The following is an 18,138-nucleotide window of genomic DNA, read 5'->3' on the forward strand; positions in this document are numbered from 1 at the left end:
GACTTCTTAAAGAAAACTGCCTTTCATTACAAGGAAGAGTTGAGGACAAAAATGACGTGGTTAGCACTAAAGGGTGATGGCTAAATAAAACAGGAGGTGGGTAAAAAAGCCAGTAGGTGCGGGGAGGCCAGCGGGTCTGGAGAGGGCCTGGCAGGGGAGGGAAGGCAGTGGTGCAGCCCCTGCTGGGGGAGGATGGAAGGCGGGGCGCTGTGTAGGAGGAGTAGGGGGAAACGATGGGGGCGCTGCAGGGGAAGATGGACAGCTCGCTGCAAAAGTTGGGTTCAGCTAAGCGGTGGAACTGGAGAGACCGAGTGAAGGCGAGGGGCGGGGGTGGAGGATGGAGAGTCTGGGTGCCCGCTCCACATCTGCCCACAGCTCACCTGTGCCGATCTGCGCCTTGAACCGATCCTGCAGCCGAGTCACTAGGGCAGACAGGATGTCCATGCCCAGAAGAACCACCTGCAACGGGAAACACCGGGAGCCGGTTAGCCGCCGGCCAGGGGTGCAGCGCTCCCGCCCACGCAGTCCGAGAGCACAGGGCGCGCATGCCGACTGCTGAGCACGAGGCAGAATGCTCTTGCACAAAAAGAGCTGTTTACGGTTACGGTAGAAAATACTGGACTACGAGAAACAGCGTGGCCAAACCCCGTGGGACCAGCCGCGGAGTTAGCGAGCTCGCTGCAGCCCCGCCCCTGTTGGCCCCGCCCCGGCGAGAGGAGCGTATGCAAATTTGGGGGCGGCTAGCGCGCGGTCTTCTGGGTAAAACCGAGCAGTCGTTTTGCGACCCTGCAGAATCTCAGAAAATAAGGAGTTGGTGGCTTGCACAGAGCGAAGTGGTCAGTGGAGGTACGTAGCTACCAGGCAAGCTAGGGGCGGGACTCGCGATTTAGTCACCAGAACCTAACCTGGTATTGGCGCTTCCTGCTCACAGCGCAGAAAAACTACTTTGCAACCATCCTTTTCTTGGGGTAGCGCTACTGTCCAATGAACGAGTAGTGAGGACAGTACTGCTAACGCCTACACAACACACTCGCATCAACTAGAGCTTTGCTTTATTTTGGTGCAATTTTTGGAAAAAAGAAAAATCTCTTTTCCACGATCTGTTCCTTTAACAACAGTTTGCTCATGAATTTAAAAAAAAGCTCTGCTGAATTACTAAACTTGGTCGGTAGGGGGTGTGCAAGACTCACAATCAGTATAGGCTGGTTCTCTGTCTCTGAACTTTTAATGGTCAGGTGGCCCGGTGGACCAGATGTAGTTCCAATGCTGAAGAACTCTGATTTCATCTTTGCCTTTGTGCCCACATCAACTTTGAAACATTTGAGTCCTTTGTGGAATGACCCTATAGCCCCATCATTTAAATGATTAAACCCTTCCCCCACAGGAAGCAGTTTTGCGTTGTTGCAATTTTATTAAACACGGTGCAAACAGAACAACAAATGAACAAGACTGGGGCAATGATCGTGATTCCTGGTACACCCCCTGTCCCTGAGTTTTGCAGCTAAAAACAAAAACTGCTGCAAAACTGAAGGTACCAAATCTGCCCAATAATCAGCACAATACAGAAACTGTCCTTGCAAGAGATTGGCTACTTGACAATATTAAAGACAACAATTTTTAAAATGTTTATAAAGAGAACAGTTTGTGGACAGATTTTTCTTTTAGTTATTTAATGGTATAAAACACTTTAAATAATGACTTGGCTTTTGAGCTAAAGAGGATTAGGCTCCACGATTTGACTTTCTTCCAAAGAATACAGAATGGAAGTGGGAGGAGTAAGTACACAGTGGAGACAAACATTCCCGCAGCCAGATGATCAAGGTCACCATCGAGAGTCATCATCATGTTGGCAGCAAGTACATTTGATGAGATATGATGAAAATGGCACTTCACCTCTGTGATAGTCCTCCCCAAAACCCAGAAGCCCAGTCTAACCATGAGAAAAACTTCAGAGAAATTCCAACAGAGGGGCGTCCTACAAAGCACCTGACCAGTACCCCTCAAAACTGTCAAGGTCATGAAAAACAAGGAAGTCTGAGCAATTGTCACAGCCGAGAGGAGCCAAGGGAGACACGACAACTAATGTAATGTGGTTTTGCATAGAAGAGATTCTGAAACAGAAAAATGACATTTTTCCTTAGGTAAAAACTAAGGAAATCTGAATAAAGTATAGACTTCAGTTAATAATAAATAATGGTTTGGTTTATTAATTGTAACAAATAGGCTATACTAATGTTAGAGGTAATAACAGGGACACTGGGTATGAGGGTATAGGGGTACATTCTGCACTATCTTTGCAATTTTTCTGTAAATCCAAAACTGTTTTGGATTTTTTAAATAAGAGCATCCCATGACTTAATTGGAATTAGCTTTTGCCTGACGAAATCGTAAGCATCTGCATTGCTGGTTGGAGGAGGGGGTGTTATTTATTACAGAAACAGCCCTTCCTAAATCATTGAAGACTATGGTGAAAAAGATGCTGTATATTCAGGGGAAAGCCCTCTTCAGCTTTTCCAAGATGGTCGTTTACTTGGTAGGTCTGCCCAGAGCAGGCCTAGCTAAGTCCTGGACAGTAAAGTATCACAGGGCCTCACCCAGATGGTCTGGGGAGTCCAGAGACTTCTCAGGAAGACTGAGTTGGCAGACACACCTAAGCCCCCAGAGAAATAGGACAGAGAGGTCACAGGTGCCAGCGGGACAGGGCAGAAAGCCAATCCAGGCACCTTCACAGTTGAATAACCAATTGGACTCTGGAAGGAAACAGAGGTGGAAAGCCACACACAGTTGTCTAATTAGTCCTCAGCCACAGCCTCCAGGGCAAGGAAGGGGCTCCTCAGCCACCAGTTTCTCTCCACAGGTCAGGCCCTTCTCTGGGGTTTCCATTTTCCTACTGAAGAAGAGGATCCAGAAAAAAAAAAAAGTCCATGTCCAAAAGACCACTCTAATTATTAGCTGTAAAAACTCTCTGCTTTAATTTGCTCATCTGTAAAATGGGGACAGTAATATTAATAACAGCTACCTCTTAGGTTGTTATGAGGATCATGCTTGAAATCATGCTTGGCATGTGGTAAGGGCTGGACCACATACACGCTGGTTATCATCGCCTAACAATAATGGCCCTGTCACTGCCATCAGCATCCTCCAGAGGTGATAGGTGATAATGTGAAGATTCCCGAGGTAACAGGGATTGCTCTAACAGAGAAGGCTTCCCAGACAGTGCAGTCCTTTTCTGTCTATAAAACCAATCTTTTCTGCTTGGTCCATCGGAACACTCAATTCTATTTTATGGAACGAGATGTTTGCCCAAGTCTAGAATTACAAATTAAAGCCAATCAAGATCTTTAAATTTGTTGTATTCTGTCTTTTGACACCATTAACTCTGCATAACCCTTGAGCACCTACTCCAACATTTTTTTTTTTTCTTTTTTTGAGACAGAGTCTCACTCTGTTGCCCAGGCTAGAGTGAGTGCCGTGGCGCAGCTTAGCTCACAGCAACCTCAAACTCCTGGGCTCAGGTGATCCTACTGCCTCAGCCTCCCAAGTAGCTGGGACTACAGGCATGTGCCACCGTGCCCGGCTAATTTTTTCTATATATTTTTAGTTGTCCAGATCATTTCTTTCTATTTTTTTAGTAGAGACGGGGTCTCGCTCTTGGTCAGGCTGGTCTCGAACTCCTGACCTTGAGTGATCCACCCACCTCGGCCTCCCAGAGTGCTAGGATTACAGGCGTGAGCCACCGCGCCCAGCCCATTTTATTTAATTATCTGTGTTTATGTTTCCCCAGCTAAACTCCTTGAATACAGGAACACTCTGTCTTGCATTTCCTTAGGATTTCCATAATAGACAGCAAAATGCTGGGTACATGGTAGATGATCAATAAACCCATACTTTATTGACTAGTAATGAATGAGGCTAGAACAGATGAGTTCTCAAGATTCAACACAGATTCTTTATCCTAAAAACTTTAAAAAGATGCCTTGTAAAGGAGGCAATAGGGCTAAGTAGGTAATTGGGACCAACATTCCTGCTGAGAACAAATTAAAATGCTGGGTATACCATAAAAGAACATGTGCTTGGAAACATCAGTGAACTGAGAAGGCACAGAAGAACTAGCAGGTCGAGAAACATTAAGACTAAAGTTCACAGAGGAGCCTGCAGCAACTGGTCCACTATTGCCCTGGGACCATTTATACAATGAAGGGGCAACCAAGACATTGAGAATCACTCTTGATAACCTCTTGCGTTCTCTCATAGTGGTCCCCAACCTTTTTGGCACCAGGGATCATTTTCATGGAAGACAATTTTTATGCAGATGGGGGGATGGGTTCAGGATGACTCAAGCGCATTGCATTTATTGTGCATTTTATTTCTATTACTATTACATTGTAATATATAAGGAAATAATTATACAATTCACCATAGGTTGGGGACCACTGCTCTAGGAGGACAAAGGTTAAAGGCCCTCCAAGAGCCAGTTAACCCCCTACAACTTGGCTTGAAACCCAAATAGTTAGAGTTTAGGAGGAGGGTGGATTGGAAATAAAACAGCCTTCATGTGGACTGCAGCCCAGTTTCCAAGCATCTGGGTGGCCCAGAAAAACCCTAATCCCTGATATCAGATTACGGTGATCTTAGACTGTGCCCCCAAGCCCTTAGCAGATAAAAACACAAATCATTTCTGGATGGAGAGAACATCATCCTAGTCTAGTCCTCAATTTATTTCTGTAAACAATTTTTCAAAGACAACAGCCAAAACACAACCAAAGATAACCAGGCAAACAAGACAAAACAAATGAAAACCAGCAGAAACAAAGACCCACATAAACTATAGATAGGAGAATAATCAGAAAGACTTCAAAATAACAATTCTTACTATGTCTAAGAAAATAAAACACATAATTAAAATTCTGGGTAGAGAAATGACAGTTTTTGAAAAGTTACATAGATTTTTAAAAGAACCAAATTAATATGAGACAAAATTAAGTACTCAATGGATAGGTTTTTTTTTTTAAGTGCATTGGATATAGATGAAGAGAGAATTAAACAGAAAACTAAGTCTGCAGAAAAAAATTCAGAATAAACCACAGAAAAGCAAAAGGATGGAAAATTCAAAAGAGCAGGTATAGAGAGAAAAGAACATTTAAAGTTTAAATGGAGTTCATAAAGACGAAATCAGAGACAATAAATAAAAAGTAATAGCTGACACTCAAATAATAGCTGATGGCTATTATTTTTGAAAAACAGAAGATAACAAATGTTGGTGAAGACGTAGAGAAATTGGAAGTCTTACACTGCTGGTGGCAGTATAAAATGGTGCAGCATTTTAGAAAATGGTATGGCAGTTCCTCAAAAAAATTAAACGTAATGTTATCATAGACTATCCAGCCATTCCACTTTCTGGGAATATATGCAAAAGAAGTGAAAGCAGGGTCTCAAAAGGTATTTCTATACTCATATTCATAGCAACATTATCTACAAGAGTGAAAACATGGAAACAGCCCAAGTGTCTATCAACAGATCAATGAATATGCAAAATGCAGTCTACCCATACAATGGAACATTATTCAGTCTGAAAAAGGAGGGGAATTCTGACACATGCTACAACAGGGGTGAAACTTGAGGACATTATCTTGAGTGAAATAAGCCTATCACAAAGACAAATATTGTATAATTCCACTTATATGAGGCCTCTAGTGTAGCCAAATTCAGAGAGACAGAAAGTAGAATGGTGGTTGCCAGGGGTCGGGGAAGGGAGAAATAGAGTTAGTATTTAATTGGCACAGTGTTTCAGTTTTACAAGATGAAAAAATTATGGAGATGGATGGTGGTGATGGTTGCACAACAATGGGAATGTACTTAATGCCACTGAACTGGACACAGAACTAGTAAAAATGGTCAATTTTATCACAATTTTTTTAAAAAATTAGGTAATAGTTGATGGTTATCAGGTTTCTTTTTTGGGTGATAAAAATATTCTGCAATTATTAATAGATAGTGGTGATGGCTGTACAACTCTGTGAATACACTATAAGCCACTAAAGTGTACACTTGAAAAAGAAAAAAGCAATACTTAAAGATAGAATGGCTGAAAATGTTCCAGAACTGAAGAAAAACATCAAGCCACAGATTCAAGAAGCCCAATGAATCACAGCAAGCTACAGAAAAAGAAATCTATACCTAGACACATTAGATAACATCTTTTAAAAGATGAAGATGAAGACCATAACCACCAATAAAGAAAAGCATGTATAAAGTAAAAAAAGACAATTACTAATCACCAACCTTGAATTCTGTGACCTACAAAATATATCTTTCTAGAAAGAAAGTGAAATAATTTTCATACAAACAAAAACTGTAAGAATTTTTCATCTCTTAGCTTAGAAGGTATCCATTCTATTAAATCCAATTTTAGTGAGTATTCTGGTGATAATGGTTTAGCATTAATAAATTACTCCATGTAACTTGCCATATTAATAACATGATTTTTCTTCTCTGTGAATCACCTAAAAAGATACAAAAGCATCTGAGAAATTGAACATCCATTGCATTCATGACAAAATTCTTAGCAGATTAGGAAGAAAAAGATTCTTCTTTAACTTCATAAAGGATTTTTTAAAACCTACATCGAGCATTATACTTAACAATGAAATGCTAAAAGCTTTCTCTTTAATGGGGAACAAGACGAAAATATCCACTCTACAATTTCTTTCCAACATTGTATCTGAGGTCTTATAGCTAACTAATTCTTTATGGCAAGAAAAAAATTAAAGTTATGAAAACTAGCCCAAAAGATTGTTATTCTATATGGAAAATATAAGTAGAACATCTAGAAGATCTAAAGATGTATTATAAAATTAGTAAGCTTAGCAAGATCAATTAATATAAAGGCAATGTACAAAAAAAGAATTACATTTCTACTCTAGCAACAAGCCAAAAGAAAATTATAAAAACATTTATATTTTTAGTTGCATAAAAATAGTAAACACCTAGGAATAAATCTAGCTAAAATAAATCTCTACCCAAAAAGCTATGAACAATTAAAAAAATTAAAGATGGCTCAAATAAATGGAGAGATAAACTATAGAATACTTGGTATTGTAAAAATTTCACTTCTCCCAAATTGCTCTAGTCAATAAAATTCCACTCAGAATCCCACTTTTTTTTTTAAAGAACTTCACGAATTAATTCCAAAATATATACATGGAAATGCAACTGGCAAGACACTGTTTTGGTAAAACAAGGTGATAAAACTTGTTCCCACCAGATAATCAAGATTTCTTATGAAACAGCAGGAATTAAGGCAATGTGCTATCAGTTCATGGACAAATATATCAACAGACAGAATAAAGAAACAGACACAGGCATATAGGGGCACTTTCTTCATGATAAAGTAATCATTACAGAACAGTGAGAACAGAGCTGCTTTTTAAAATAAATGCCCCTAGGTCAAGTGAGTATCTACATGAATTAAAAGAGAAGTTGATTCCTATCTCATACCATGCATAAAAACGAATTCCCGATAATAGATATAAGTACAGAAAGCAAGACAATAAAGCTTGCAGAAAACAATGTAAGAAAATAGCTTCATGATCCCAGGATAGAGGAAAATATCAGAATACAATAAACACAAACCGTAAAAGAAAAGATTGATAAATTAGACCAAATTAAAATGAATAACTTTGGCATATCAAAAATATGATAAGTAAAAGGCAAATCACATTAGAAGATCGTCATAAAACGAATAAGCAACAACAGGCTTGACTCTAGAATATATAAAGATCGTCTACAAATCAATCAACAGGCAAGCCAGTAGAAAAATGGGCAAAATATTTCAATAGGCATTTCAGAAAAGACCTAAGTCTAGGAAAACTTGTTCGATTTCCATTAGTCATCATCATCAGGAAAACAAAAATTAAATAATGCGACACTACTACACAATCATCAAAATAGCTAAAATGAAACAGACCAACAAGATCAAGTGTTAACAAGAATGTGGTACCACGGAAACTCTCTTACATTCTCACAAGAAAGTAAGTTGGCATAACCAACACTTCAGAAAACATCTTGGCGTTATCTAACAAATTTGAAGATGTACATATGCAGCAGTTCCACTGCTAGGATTATACCCAAAAGAAGTACACGCATATGCACAACAGGTGAAACGCACAAGAAGGCTGAGAGCAGCACTATTACAATATTCAAAAACTAGAAATCCATATGTCCATCCACTATAGGATTTTTAAGTTATGGTTTTCACACCAAGAGATGAAATAAACAGTGAAAATAAATAAAGCACAGCTACAGTCAACAATACAGATAAATCTCATAATAATGATTGAAAATGCCAGTTACAAACTGTATACACATTTGTATGGAGTTCAAAAAAGGGCAAACATAAACTATAATCTTAAGGTGCACATTTAGATGATAAAACTAAAAAGAAAAGCAAGAAAGTAATTAAGAAAAAAGTCAGGAGAGTGGTTACTGCGGGGAGTGCTGGCAATGTTCTAAGCAATGTTGTACTTCTTGTCCTGAACATCAATTAAACAGCTGTTAGCTTTACAGCAACTAATCAAACTGTGTCTTTGTGTTTTGTGCACATCTATGTACAGTTCACAATTTTTTTTAAGTTTTTATAACTAGAAAAGTGGGAGTAATCCTCACCACCAGACCTGTAAGTTTGTGACAAGTGGCTTAGACCCTATTTCTGTCTTTCAAACACTATTAAAGGCACCAAACTGGAACACACCAGTTTTCTTTCCAGTCTGCTCACTGACCAAAGAAAGAAATACTTAATCCTTTTCTCCAAAAAACGTCCTGAAAGGAGAAACTATGTAGGAAAAACAGGCCATTTCTTAAGCTTTAGAAGACTGGATTGGCTAAGGTAAAAGTAGAATTTCACACTCATATTGTACTGTATTGTTTTTAAGACACTTTTGGATGAATCTGAATAATCTCACAATATCCCTGGGATATAGAATATATTATCCTTATCTTGCAAATGAGGAAAAGAAAGACCAAAAAGGTCAAGAGATTTATCCAAGGTCATGAAGTTTGGTGACTAAACCGCAAACAAACCTGAGCTATCTGCCTACGTAAAGGCCATCTGCAGTATAGCACAGTCACAATATACACAAATACCCACGTTTTTTAGTCATCTTCATCTCTTTCTCTAGCTAGCTTAAGACCCTGAGTAAGTTGCAGTATTTCTCTGCCAATATCAGATAACCTCAAAAGTCAGTCTCAGCTCTGAACTTCTCTGAACTCTCACAATGCCTCCTCTAGGAATGAGGACAAGTACTCTGTAAGCACAGATTTGGGGTTGACAACCAGCTTTGCCACCTACTAGCTAGCTGCTCAATCTCTGCTTCAAATGCTTTGGCAAAACTAGAATACATTTACCTTAAAGAGTACATGTGTGGGTTAACAAAGTTTTAACAAAATGCCTGGCATATGTAGGCACACAAGTACTCATTCCCTTCTTTATAAGAGCAGTACTTTTTTTTTTTGTAAATAGAGACAGAACGTCATTCTGTCGCCCAGGCTGGAGTGCAGTGGCACAGTCACAGATCACTGTAACCCCAAACTCCTGGGCTCAAGCAATCGTCCCACCTCAGGCTCCCAAGTAGCTGGGACTACAGGCATGCGTCACCATACCGAGCTAATTTTTATTTTTTATATTTTGTAGAGATGGGGTCTCACTATGTTTCCCAGGCAGGCCTCAAACTCCTGTCCTCAAGTAATACTCCTGCCTCAGCCTCCCAAAGTGCTGGGATTATAGGCCTGGCTGAAAGCATCATTTTTTAAAAAATAAATGAAGTGTGGCTTACTGAGGTAAGGGGGAAACAAAGACATAAAATCCCATCACTCAGTGACAACCCTCTTAATATTTTGGTGACTATCCTTTTGGGGACTATCCTACAAGACATTTAGGCATGCACAGACATGCATTTTTTCACTCAATGTGCTACGGAAATCTTCCCAAGTCAATAAATATAGATCTATATCCCCATTTTCAGGGTCTGTATGATATCCTATTGTATCTGGGCATCATAATTACTGAACCAATCCTCCAAACCCCTACTGACATTCAGGTTTGATTAGAATTTTTCATTATTTTACACAATATGGTGATGGTTATACACTTCCACACATGTGCTATTATCTCCTTAGGACAAATGCTGAGAAAGACATTTGCTGGGTCAAAAAGAAAACACATTGTATACTATACCCTATTAGCACTGTTTTTATAATATCATAATATCGTAGGTGACCCTTTAAAAAACAGGCTTTGTGCTGATGATGACTGTACATTCTTTAGTTATTTTTAAAGACTCTAAATTACAACCTTGTTAAAATAAGGGGAAAATTAATTGGCACTCTACACTGCACTCACTTTCAAATTCAAGGTAAAAACACAACACAAATACCTAAAAAATAAAAAGTGTGATAAAGGCGGTGGCTTTGTGTATACACATGGGGAATGGGAGAACTAGACTTTCAAACTCGTCCTTCAAAGCAGTCACCTAGGGAGTCCCTGGGCACTCATCCCAATAATAATGCCACCAGGCAGTCTATTTTTTCAATTCCTCTTCCGGAATGCCTTCCAGAGATAATTTATGAGCCACAAAAGTAAACACCTGTTAAAATAAGCAATTAATATTAGGTTAATGAAACTTGCCAGGTTATAGGCTTATTACCAATTGTTGCCCACATATAAGGATTTTACTGTTAAAAAGGAACTTAGGATCATTGCTCCATCAAACCACTTCCTTTTACATATGAGGCAGCAATAGGCCAAGCAGGGCTCGGAGACAAGGATTAAAATACAGTGAGAGGCAAAGTTAGCGACTCTTGTTTAACTGACCAGTCCCATACAACTCTCAGCAAAGATAGTAAGGTTCTCTATCTGTGCTGTCTATTAATTATACAGTAGCCACTATCCACATGTGGTGACTGAGCAATTGAGATGTAGCTAGTGAGAATGGGAAAACAGGACTTTTCATTTTATTTAATGTTACTAACCTAACTTTAAATAGCCACATGAGGCTCACAGCTACTATGTTGGACAATGCAGCTCTAGGCCAATGGTTGCAAACTCAGACAAGCAAGTAGAAATAAGGCCAGTCATGTGAGGTGGGAAGGGGTCCACGGAAACCTGGACATCTCTTAAAGCTCCAGTCGGTTGACATCATGTGAAAATGAAGGCCAGTACGGCCAGGTCCCCACGTTTTAAAACTGGCAACTTATTCAAAGAATTCTGAAGCACCGAGAAGACCAAAGAAAACACATCTGTGGGTCAAATCCAGCCACAGACCCCTAAATCTGCAACCTTTCTCATCCAGATGCATCTCATAAATATGAGATAGGCACCAAGACGTTCATGGTGGTTTAAGGGATTAAACCCTTAACATGGAGTTTTCCCACAGGAGCTTCAAAAATTCTCCCTAATATTCTTCCAAGTTGACACAGCCATTCCTCTCTTCCAGCAAACCCCAGTCAGCCAGCAGGGCTTCCAGCTCCTCCCTCTGCCCGTGCCTGTACCTCCTATGAGTCTCCCTACTCCCCGCTCAAGGCACAGGTCCCAATCCTTCTAAGAGGCCTTTCCAGCTAGCTCAGTCCAAAAGGTCTCCACCTCCTATTCCTCCAAGCCCCCAATCTAGCTAATACTTTTCTCTCGCTCCTTGACGCACGCATTAAGCACCTCTCCAAAAAGACCATTAAGCATCTCTCCAAAAAGACCATCAACTACCCAAAGCAGGGCAGTTTCTTATACAATCTTTCTCATCCACCCACTTCCCCGCAGACAGCAAAGGGGTGGAGGTAGAGAGACGGAAGTCATGTGGGTAATTAACTTCTACCTTGCATATATTCTTTTTAATATCTATTTAATCCTCTCAGCAATATTTTGAGGCAAATACCATATCCGTAAATATCCTTAGTTTGCAGATAAGAAAATTGAGACCCAGAAAGATGAATAAACAATTGGGAAGGTCACACAGCGACTGTGTGGCATAAATAATATTCATTAATCCATTAGTCTTACAAAAGGGCAAACCAAGAACACTGAGTTTGTAATGACACAAAGTCAAATCACTCTTATGTGCCTACTTATTCTGGAGAACCATCTGCCCACTGGCATGCTTCTAGCAAAAACTGTGTAACAGAAACCATTCCAAGAGTGTACTGTAACTAATTTTAGGGACCAAAATATCTGTGAATGGATTCATTGGCTATAGCTCCCAGCATTCCAATCTCCACAGAGGCACCGTGGAGGATGAGACAACTCCTCCCCAAAGTAAAGGAGGATTTTCATTGATTATTCTCAGAGTTCATGCCAGGGTGAAATCCTAGCAAAAATCTTGGCTCCAGGATGACACTTTACTACTTAAAATGCCCCTCCCCAAAAATTATAGAATGCAAAAAAGAACAAGCTGAAATCTGGAAAAATATAACAATATTCTGTACTTAATACATTCTTTAACTCACATGATGCTTTTATTTTATTTTATTATTTTCCTTCCATTTATGTGTGTGCATATATATAAAAAAATCTATATATATAGTTTTTGTGTGTGTGTGTGTGTGTGTGTGTGTATGTGTGTGTTGTTGCTGCAGAACAGAGTGTATATTTTTTTAAAAAGGGGGATATGGGCCGGGCGCAGTGGCTCCTGACTGTAATCCTAGCACTCTGGGAGGCCAAGGCGTGAGGATCGCTTGAGCTCAGAGACCAGCCTGAGCAAGAGCAAGACCCCGTCTCTACTAAAAAAATAGAAAGAAATTAGCTGGACAACTAAAAACATAAAGAAAAAATTAGCCAGGCATGGTAGCGCATGCCTGTAGTCCCAGCTAGTCGGGAGGCTGAGGCAGGAGGATCGCTTCAGCCCAGGAGTTTGAGGTTGCTGTGAGCTAGGCTGATGCCACGGCACTTTAGCAGCAGAGTGAGACCCTGTCTCAAAAAAAAAAAGGGATTCTCAGAATGATGGCCAGGCACCTGATTAGAATCAGCATAGGGAGGTCCAGAGACGAACAGCAAGTTAGAAATCTCCAGCAGGGGAACATGGAGCTGACAGTACAAAATCAAATCTCCGTAGGTCTCCAAAAGGAGTTTTGTGGGGGCTTTTTACACACATTTGCTGGAGTCATGATTTTTTAAAAATCCACATACAACACTTAGCAGATACGACATATGAAACTCAAGGTTATTCTAAAGGCTCCTTGAATCTAGAGTGGGTCCCTCCTCCCACCTCTTTTGTTTTCATGTCATTTTCATGCTGCAGCAGTTTGGTCAGTTGTGTTATGGAAAGAGCCGTCTTCTGGGTTTGTCTGTTTCCTTGGGCGTCATTTAACTTGACCCTCTATCCCTCCATTCCCTGCAAGTAGAAATCAGCTCTAGAGATCTGATTAGATTCAGATTCCACATTTCAAGCCAGAATATTTATAGGTGGTACTATAATCTTTATCCCAGTATCTTCCATATTTCATCAAATCTAAAATGCCATCAATTTTATGAACATTAAGGAAAACACTGGTGACAAGGAAACTGGGATATACCGTTGATCCTAAAACTCATTCTGAAGTCAGAGATATTAAAATTGTAGAGGGAAAAAATGCATCTCAGAATTAAAATACTATTACAAACAGTTTGCTTGTTGCTTAAAAAAATGAAAAAAGTTTTTTTGTTTTTGTTTTGAGACAGAGTCTCATTGTTGCCCAGGCTGGAGTGCAGTGCCATCATCATAGCTCACTGCAACCTCAATCTCCTGGGCTCAAGCGATCCTCCTGCCTCAGCCTCCCTAGTAGCTGGGACCATAGGCCGGTGCCACCATGTCCAGCTAATTTTTCAATTTTTTTGTAGAGATGGGGTCTCCGTCATGCTCGAGCTGGTCTCGAACTCCTGGCCTCAAGCAATCTTCCTTCCTCGGCCTCCCAAAGTGCTAGGATTACAGGTGTGAGCCACCATGCTCAGCCAAAAAGTTTTTTTAATGGGGTCTATAAAAGTTCTATAGAATGACAGCTTCAAAATGCGAAGATTCTTAGCAGTGTGGGATGCTTTACATGCAATGCCTCTTGGAGACAGAAACGATCTTTCGAGAAACTTTCCTACCAAGGATTTCAAGGATCCTCTCCCTTTCACATCCCACCCCACCACATTTCCTGTTACCTATCACATCTCTATACTTTAACCATGAGACTGTCTCTCAGGGCATGCCCAGAAAAAGCAAAAACAAAGAACAGCTAAAAAAATTCAGTTACTTTTGGAAACAACTTGGCAGTTTCTTAAAAAGTTAAACATGACCTAGTAATTCCACTTGTAGGTATCTACCAAATAAAAATAAAAACATATGTTCACATATTTACATATGAATTTGCCATAATACACAATAACAGCATTATTCATAATAGCAAAAAAGTAGAAATAATCCAAACGTCCATCAAATGGTGAAGGAATAAACAAAATGTGGTATATCTATATAATTAAATACCATTCAACAATAAAGAGAAACAAACTACCAATACATGCTACAATACAGATGAACTCTGAAAACATGATGTTAAATAAAAGAAATCAGACTAAAAGACTACATATTGTGTGATTCCATTTATAGGAAATGTCCAGAAAAGGCAAATCTATAGAAATAGAAAATAGGCTGGGCACAGTGGCTCACACCTGTAATCCTAGCACTCTGGGAGGCCAAGGCAGGAGGATCTCTTGAGCCCAAGAGTTTGAGGTTGCCTGAGCTATGATGACACCACTGCACTCTAGCTGGCACTCTCTCGACAGAGTGAGACAGGACAGGACAAGACACGGCAAGACAGGACAAGACACGACAAGATACAAGACACACGACACAACAAGACAAGAGAATAGATAAATCGTTGCCTAGAGCTAGGGATGGGAATGGGGATTGACTACAAATGGGCAGGAGGGATCTTTTGGGGGTGATGGAGAAATGTCCGATAACCGGATTGTGGCATGGTTGCACACCTCTGTAATTTTACTAAAAATAACTAAACTGTACACCTAACAGGTAAATTTTATGGTATGTAAATTATACCTCAATAAAGCTATTTAAAAAAGCAAAATCGGTTATTAGGGTTAAAAGAATTCTTCTCCTATCTTTGTGGTGATTGAATCATGCATGTAAGAATTCATCATACCTGCCAAAGGCAAATGTTTGTTATTTATCTATCCAGAAATATCAGCGTTATAGAAGGAAGCAAGGCCCAGGGTTGGGAGCTGCGAGCTGTGGGTGAAGAACAAGAGTCCTAAGGGACTCGAAAACTCCCTGGAGGCCTCATAGTACACACAAACCTCAACAAGTCTCTTTGTGGCCCATTAATCACCTGTAGTTTTCCTGAATATGCTGTGCTCTCACATGCTCCCCTCCCTAAAGCATTTCGTGTTCCCTCTTCTGTCTGCCCTTCTTCCTCTTTCCAGGCTCACTTCAAGCCTCCCCAACTCCTGTGGCCTCCCACCAGTATCCTCTAGCCTGAGACAGAAAGCTGTGTTTCCAGCTACATACTATGTGCTGCTCTTCCAGCAGTCAGACTCAGTTGTGACCTCTGATTTTTAAATCATCTATTTCTCTAGAGCCTAGAGTCTACATTACAAGCTTCCTGAAGGCAAGTTCTGTATCTTATTAATCTATCATCAGCATCAACCATAATGCCAGCAAAATTTGAGAGGGAGATGGAGGGTGGCTAGGTAAGACAAGTGGACAAGAATGTAAATAACATGAACTAAGTATTCCAACTAAGAAACCCAAACACAGTTACTGCCATCAAGACATTATCACTTTATCCTACTTGTATCTGTGCTTCCACCCTCACCCCACAATGGTGTATTATCAACAAACAGAACAACTTTTTAAAAGGTAAGTCATATTATGTCACTTCTCTGTTCAAAACCGTCCAATGACTCCCCGCCTTGGGCAGCAACCCATCTTTACCATGGCCTACAAGCCCTCACAGTCTGACCACCCATCGCCTCTCCGAGCTCACCTGCTGCCCCTGCACTGGCCCTGCACTGGCTGTTTCCTCCAATGTGCCACACCTGCTCCACTCTGCACCTGCTGCTCTTTCTGCCTGGAATGCTCTTCCCTAAGATACCCACCAGCTTGTTCCACCCTTTCCTTCAAGTCTTTGTTTACATGTCATCTTCTTAGCTAGATAGACCCCGATCGTCCTATTGAACATCATGTGCATGTACCTACACAGACTCCTTACACCCACCCTTGCTTTATTTTTCTCCAAAGCACTTATCACCTTCCAATATTCTATAAAATTTACTCAGTTATCTTGCTTATTGGCTCTTTACCCAAGGTAGAAAGTAACCTCTGTGAAGACAGAAATTTTTATCTGATTATTCATTGCTATTGTCCAGATTAAACGAATGAATTCCATTAGTATGCCTTATCGCTCACTTGGAAAAGTGTCTTTTCCTTGGATTCAAAATTAAGGTGGACATCGATGAATAATTTCTGACATACATCTTTCCTTCCATACTTCTTGATGCTAAAAAGTGATACCAAAATATGTATAAGGGGACTAATGTAACTAAAACCATCATGAAAACAGTATAACCATGTAAGAAGTCCTGCCCTAGTCACAAGACCCATATTCTGGGTGCTGCCACCAAATGACATAAGTACATCACTTCTGCCATCTGAACCCCCTTCAAAACTAAAAGTAGTAGTCTCTACAGCTCTGTGAGCTCCGTGGTTTGAATTCTGTTCTTCATTGACCCCTTTCTGCAGTGGTGCTCACTGCAAATTCTATCAATCCCCGCTGCCGGACCCTGCCCTAGGTTTCTGCTGTTGCCTTTCTCAAAAACACATGATGTAACTTACTCTTGCCTGATTATCAGTTCAGATGATAAGTTCTATTTGTACCTGTCTTCACTCAGTTGATAGCTTAAAACAGTGGCCTCTAAACTTTTCTGATTACACATCTCTATTAAAGAATATCAAATATGTATACTTATTTAGAAATCATACAATCAACTGTTATGCAAATATACAATAAAAACATAAAATATATGCAAAATGAAATAATTTCACAGAATAAGATTAAAAATAAATATTAACAAGTATGGTAATATTCTTATTACTGCCCAGTGAACTACTTCGCTAATCTAAAAGGTGAAAGCAGCATGAACTCAATAGCTTTACCTCACCCAAATTGGAAATGGTTAAACAACAGAAAGAAAGAAATCCTCCAGACATCCTAGGAAGCATCTCTGGTATAGGTTAAATGTGTCCCTCAAATTTCATGTGTTGGAAACTTAATCCCTAACGTGGCAGTACTGAAAGGCGGGGCCATTAAGAAATAACTGAGTCATGAACTGATAATGGATTAATGGGTTATCATGGGAGTAGAAACGGGAGCTTTATCAGAAAAGAAAGAGACCTGAGCAAGCATGTTAGCACACTCAGCCCCTGGCCATGTGATGCGCTGTGCCACCTCAGGACACTGTAGAGTCCCCACGTGTAAGAAGACTCTCACCAGACATAGCCCCTCAACCTTGGACTTCTCAACCTTCATAACTCCAAGAAATATATTCCTTTTTGTTTTTTAAGAAATTACCCAGACTCAGGTATTCTGTTATAAGCAACAAAAAATGGACTAATACATCTCACTGTTCATCGTGAACAAAGTGACACTTAAGGTGATATATTCTCAAGTGCCTCAGACTCCAAATTACGGAGAATTTCAGAGCTAGCCAGATTCTCTCACAGCTCTGCTCAGAATGTTTCATAACAATGACCTTGCAAACTGAAGCTTTCATTCTGCCCTGGATACCTTACAAATATTTTATGAAAAATCAATTTACTGAACTGCACCCATCAGGAAACCTAAGTTCACTGCAGAGGATACCCAAAAGCCCTTCTTCATCTGAATTCAGAGAGAAAGCTTTTAGAGCAGGTCATTGCGATGGAGGTAGGTACAATGTGGACCACACTTTGTGAGATGTGCGAACAATGTGGCTCAAGACAAACCCAGGAGAATATTCAATCATCAGAAACCCAGGATGGCCAAAATAAAAAAGACAATGACAACTTTTGGGAAGGATGTGGGGAAACTGGAACATTCATACATTGTTGGTAGGACTGTGAAATGATGCAGCCACTTTGG

The 18,138-nt window shown here is 40.1% G+C and overlaps 1 protein-coding gene across 1 annotated transcript in view; it reads right to left on the reverse strand.

Moving 5' to 3' along the window:
• CLASP1 (cytoplasmic linker associated protein 1) overlaps positions 1 to 18,138 on the reverse strand; it is a 256,974-nt gene that overhangs the window by 172,115 nt on the left and 66,721 nt on the right. The window contains exon 3 of the mRNA XM_012644678.1: positions 381 to 459. Coding sequence (XP_012500132.1) covers positions 381 to 459 — 79 coding nt within the window. The remainder of the gene's footprint in view (positions 1 to 380; positions 460 to 18,138) is intronic.

This window comes from Propithecus coquereli, unplaced genomic scaffold, assembly GCF_000956105.1.
Source record: "Propithecus coquereli isolate 6110/MARCELLA unplaced genomic scaffold, Pcoq_1.0 Scaffold217, whole genome shotgun sequence".
Taxonomy (NCBI): domain Eukaryota; kingdom Metazoa; phylum Chordata; class Mammalia; order Primates; family Indriidae; genus Propithecus; species Propithecus coquereli.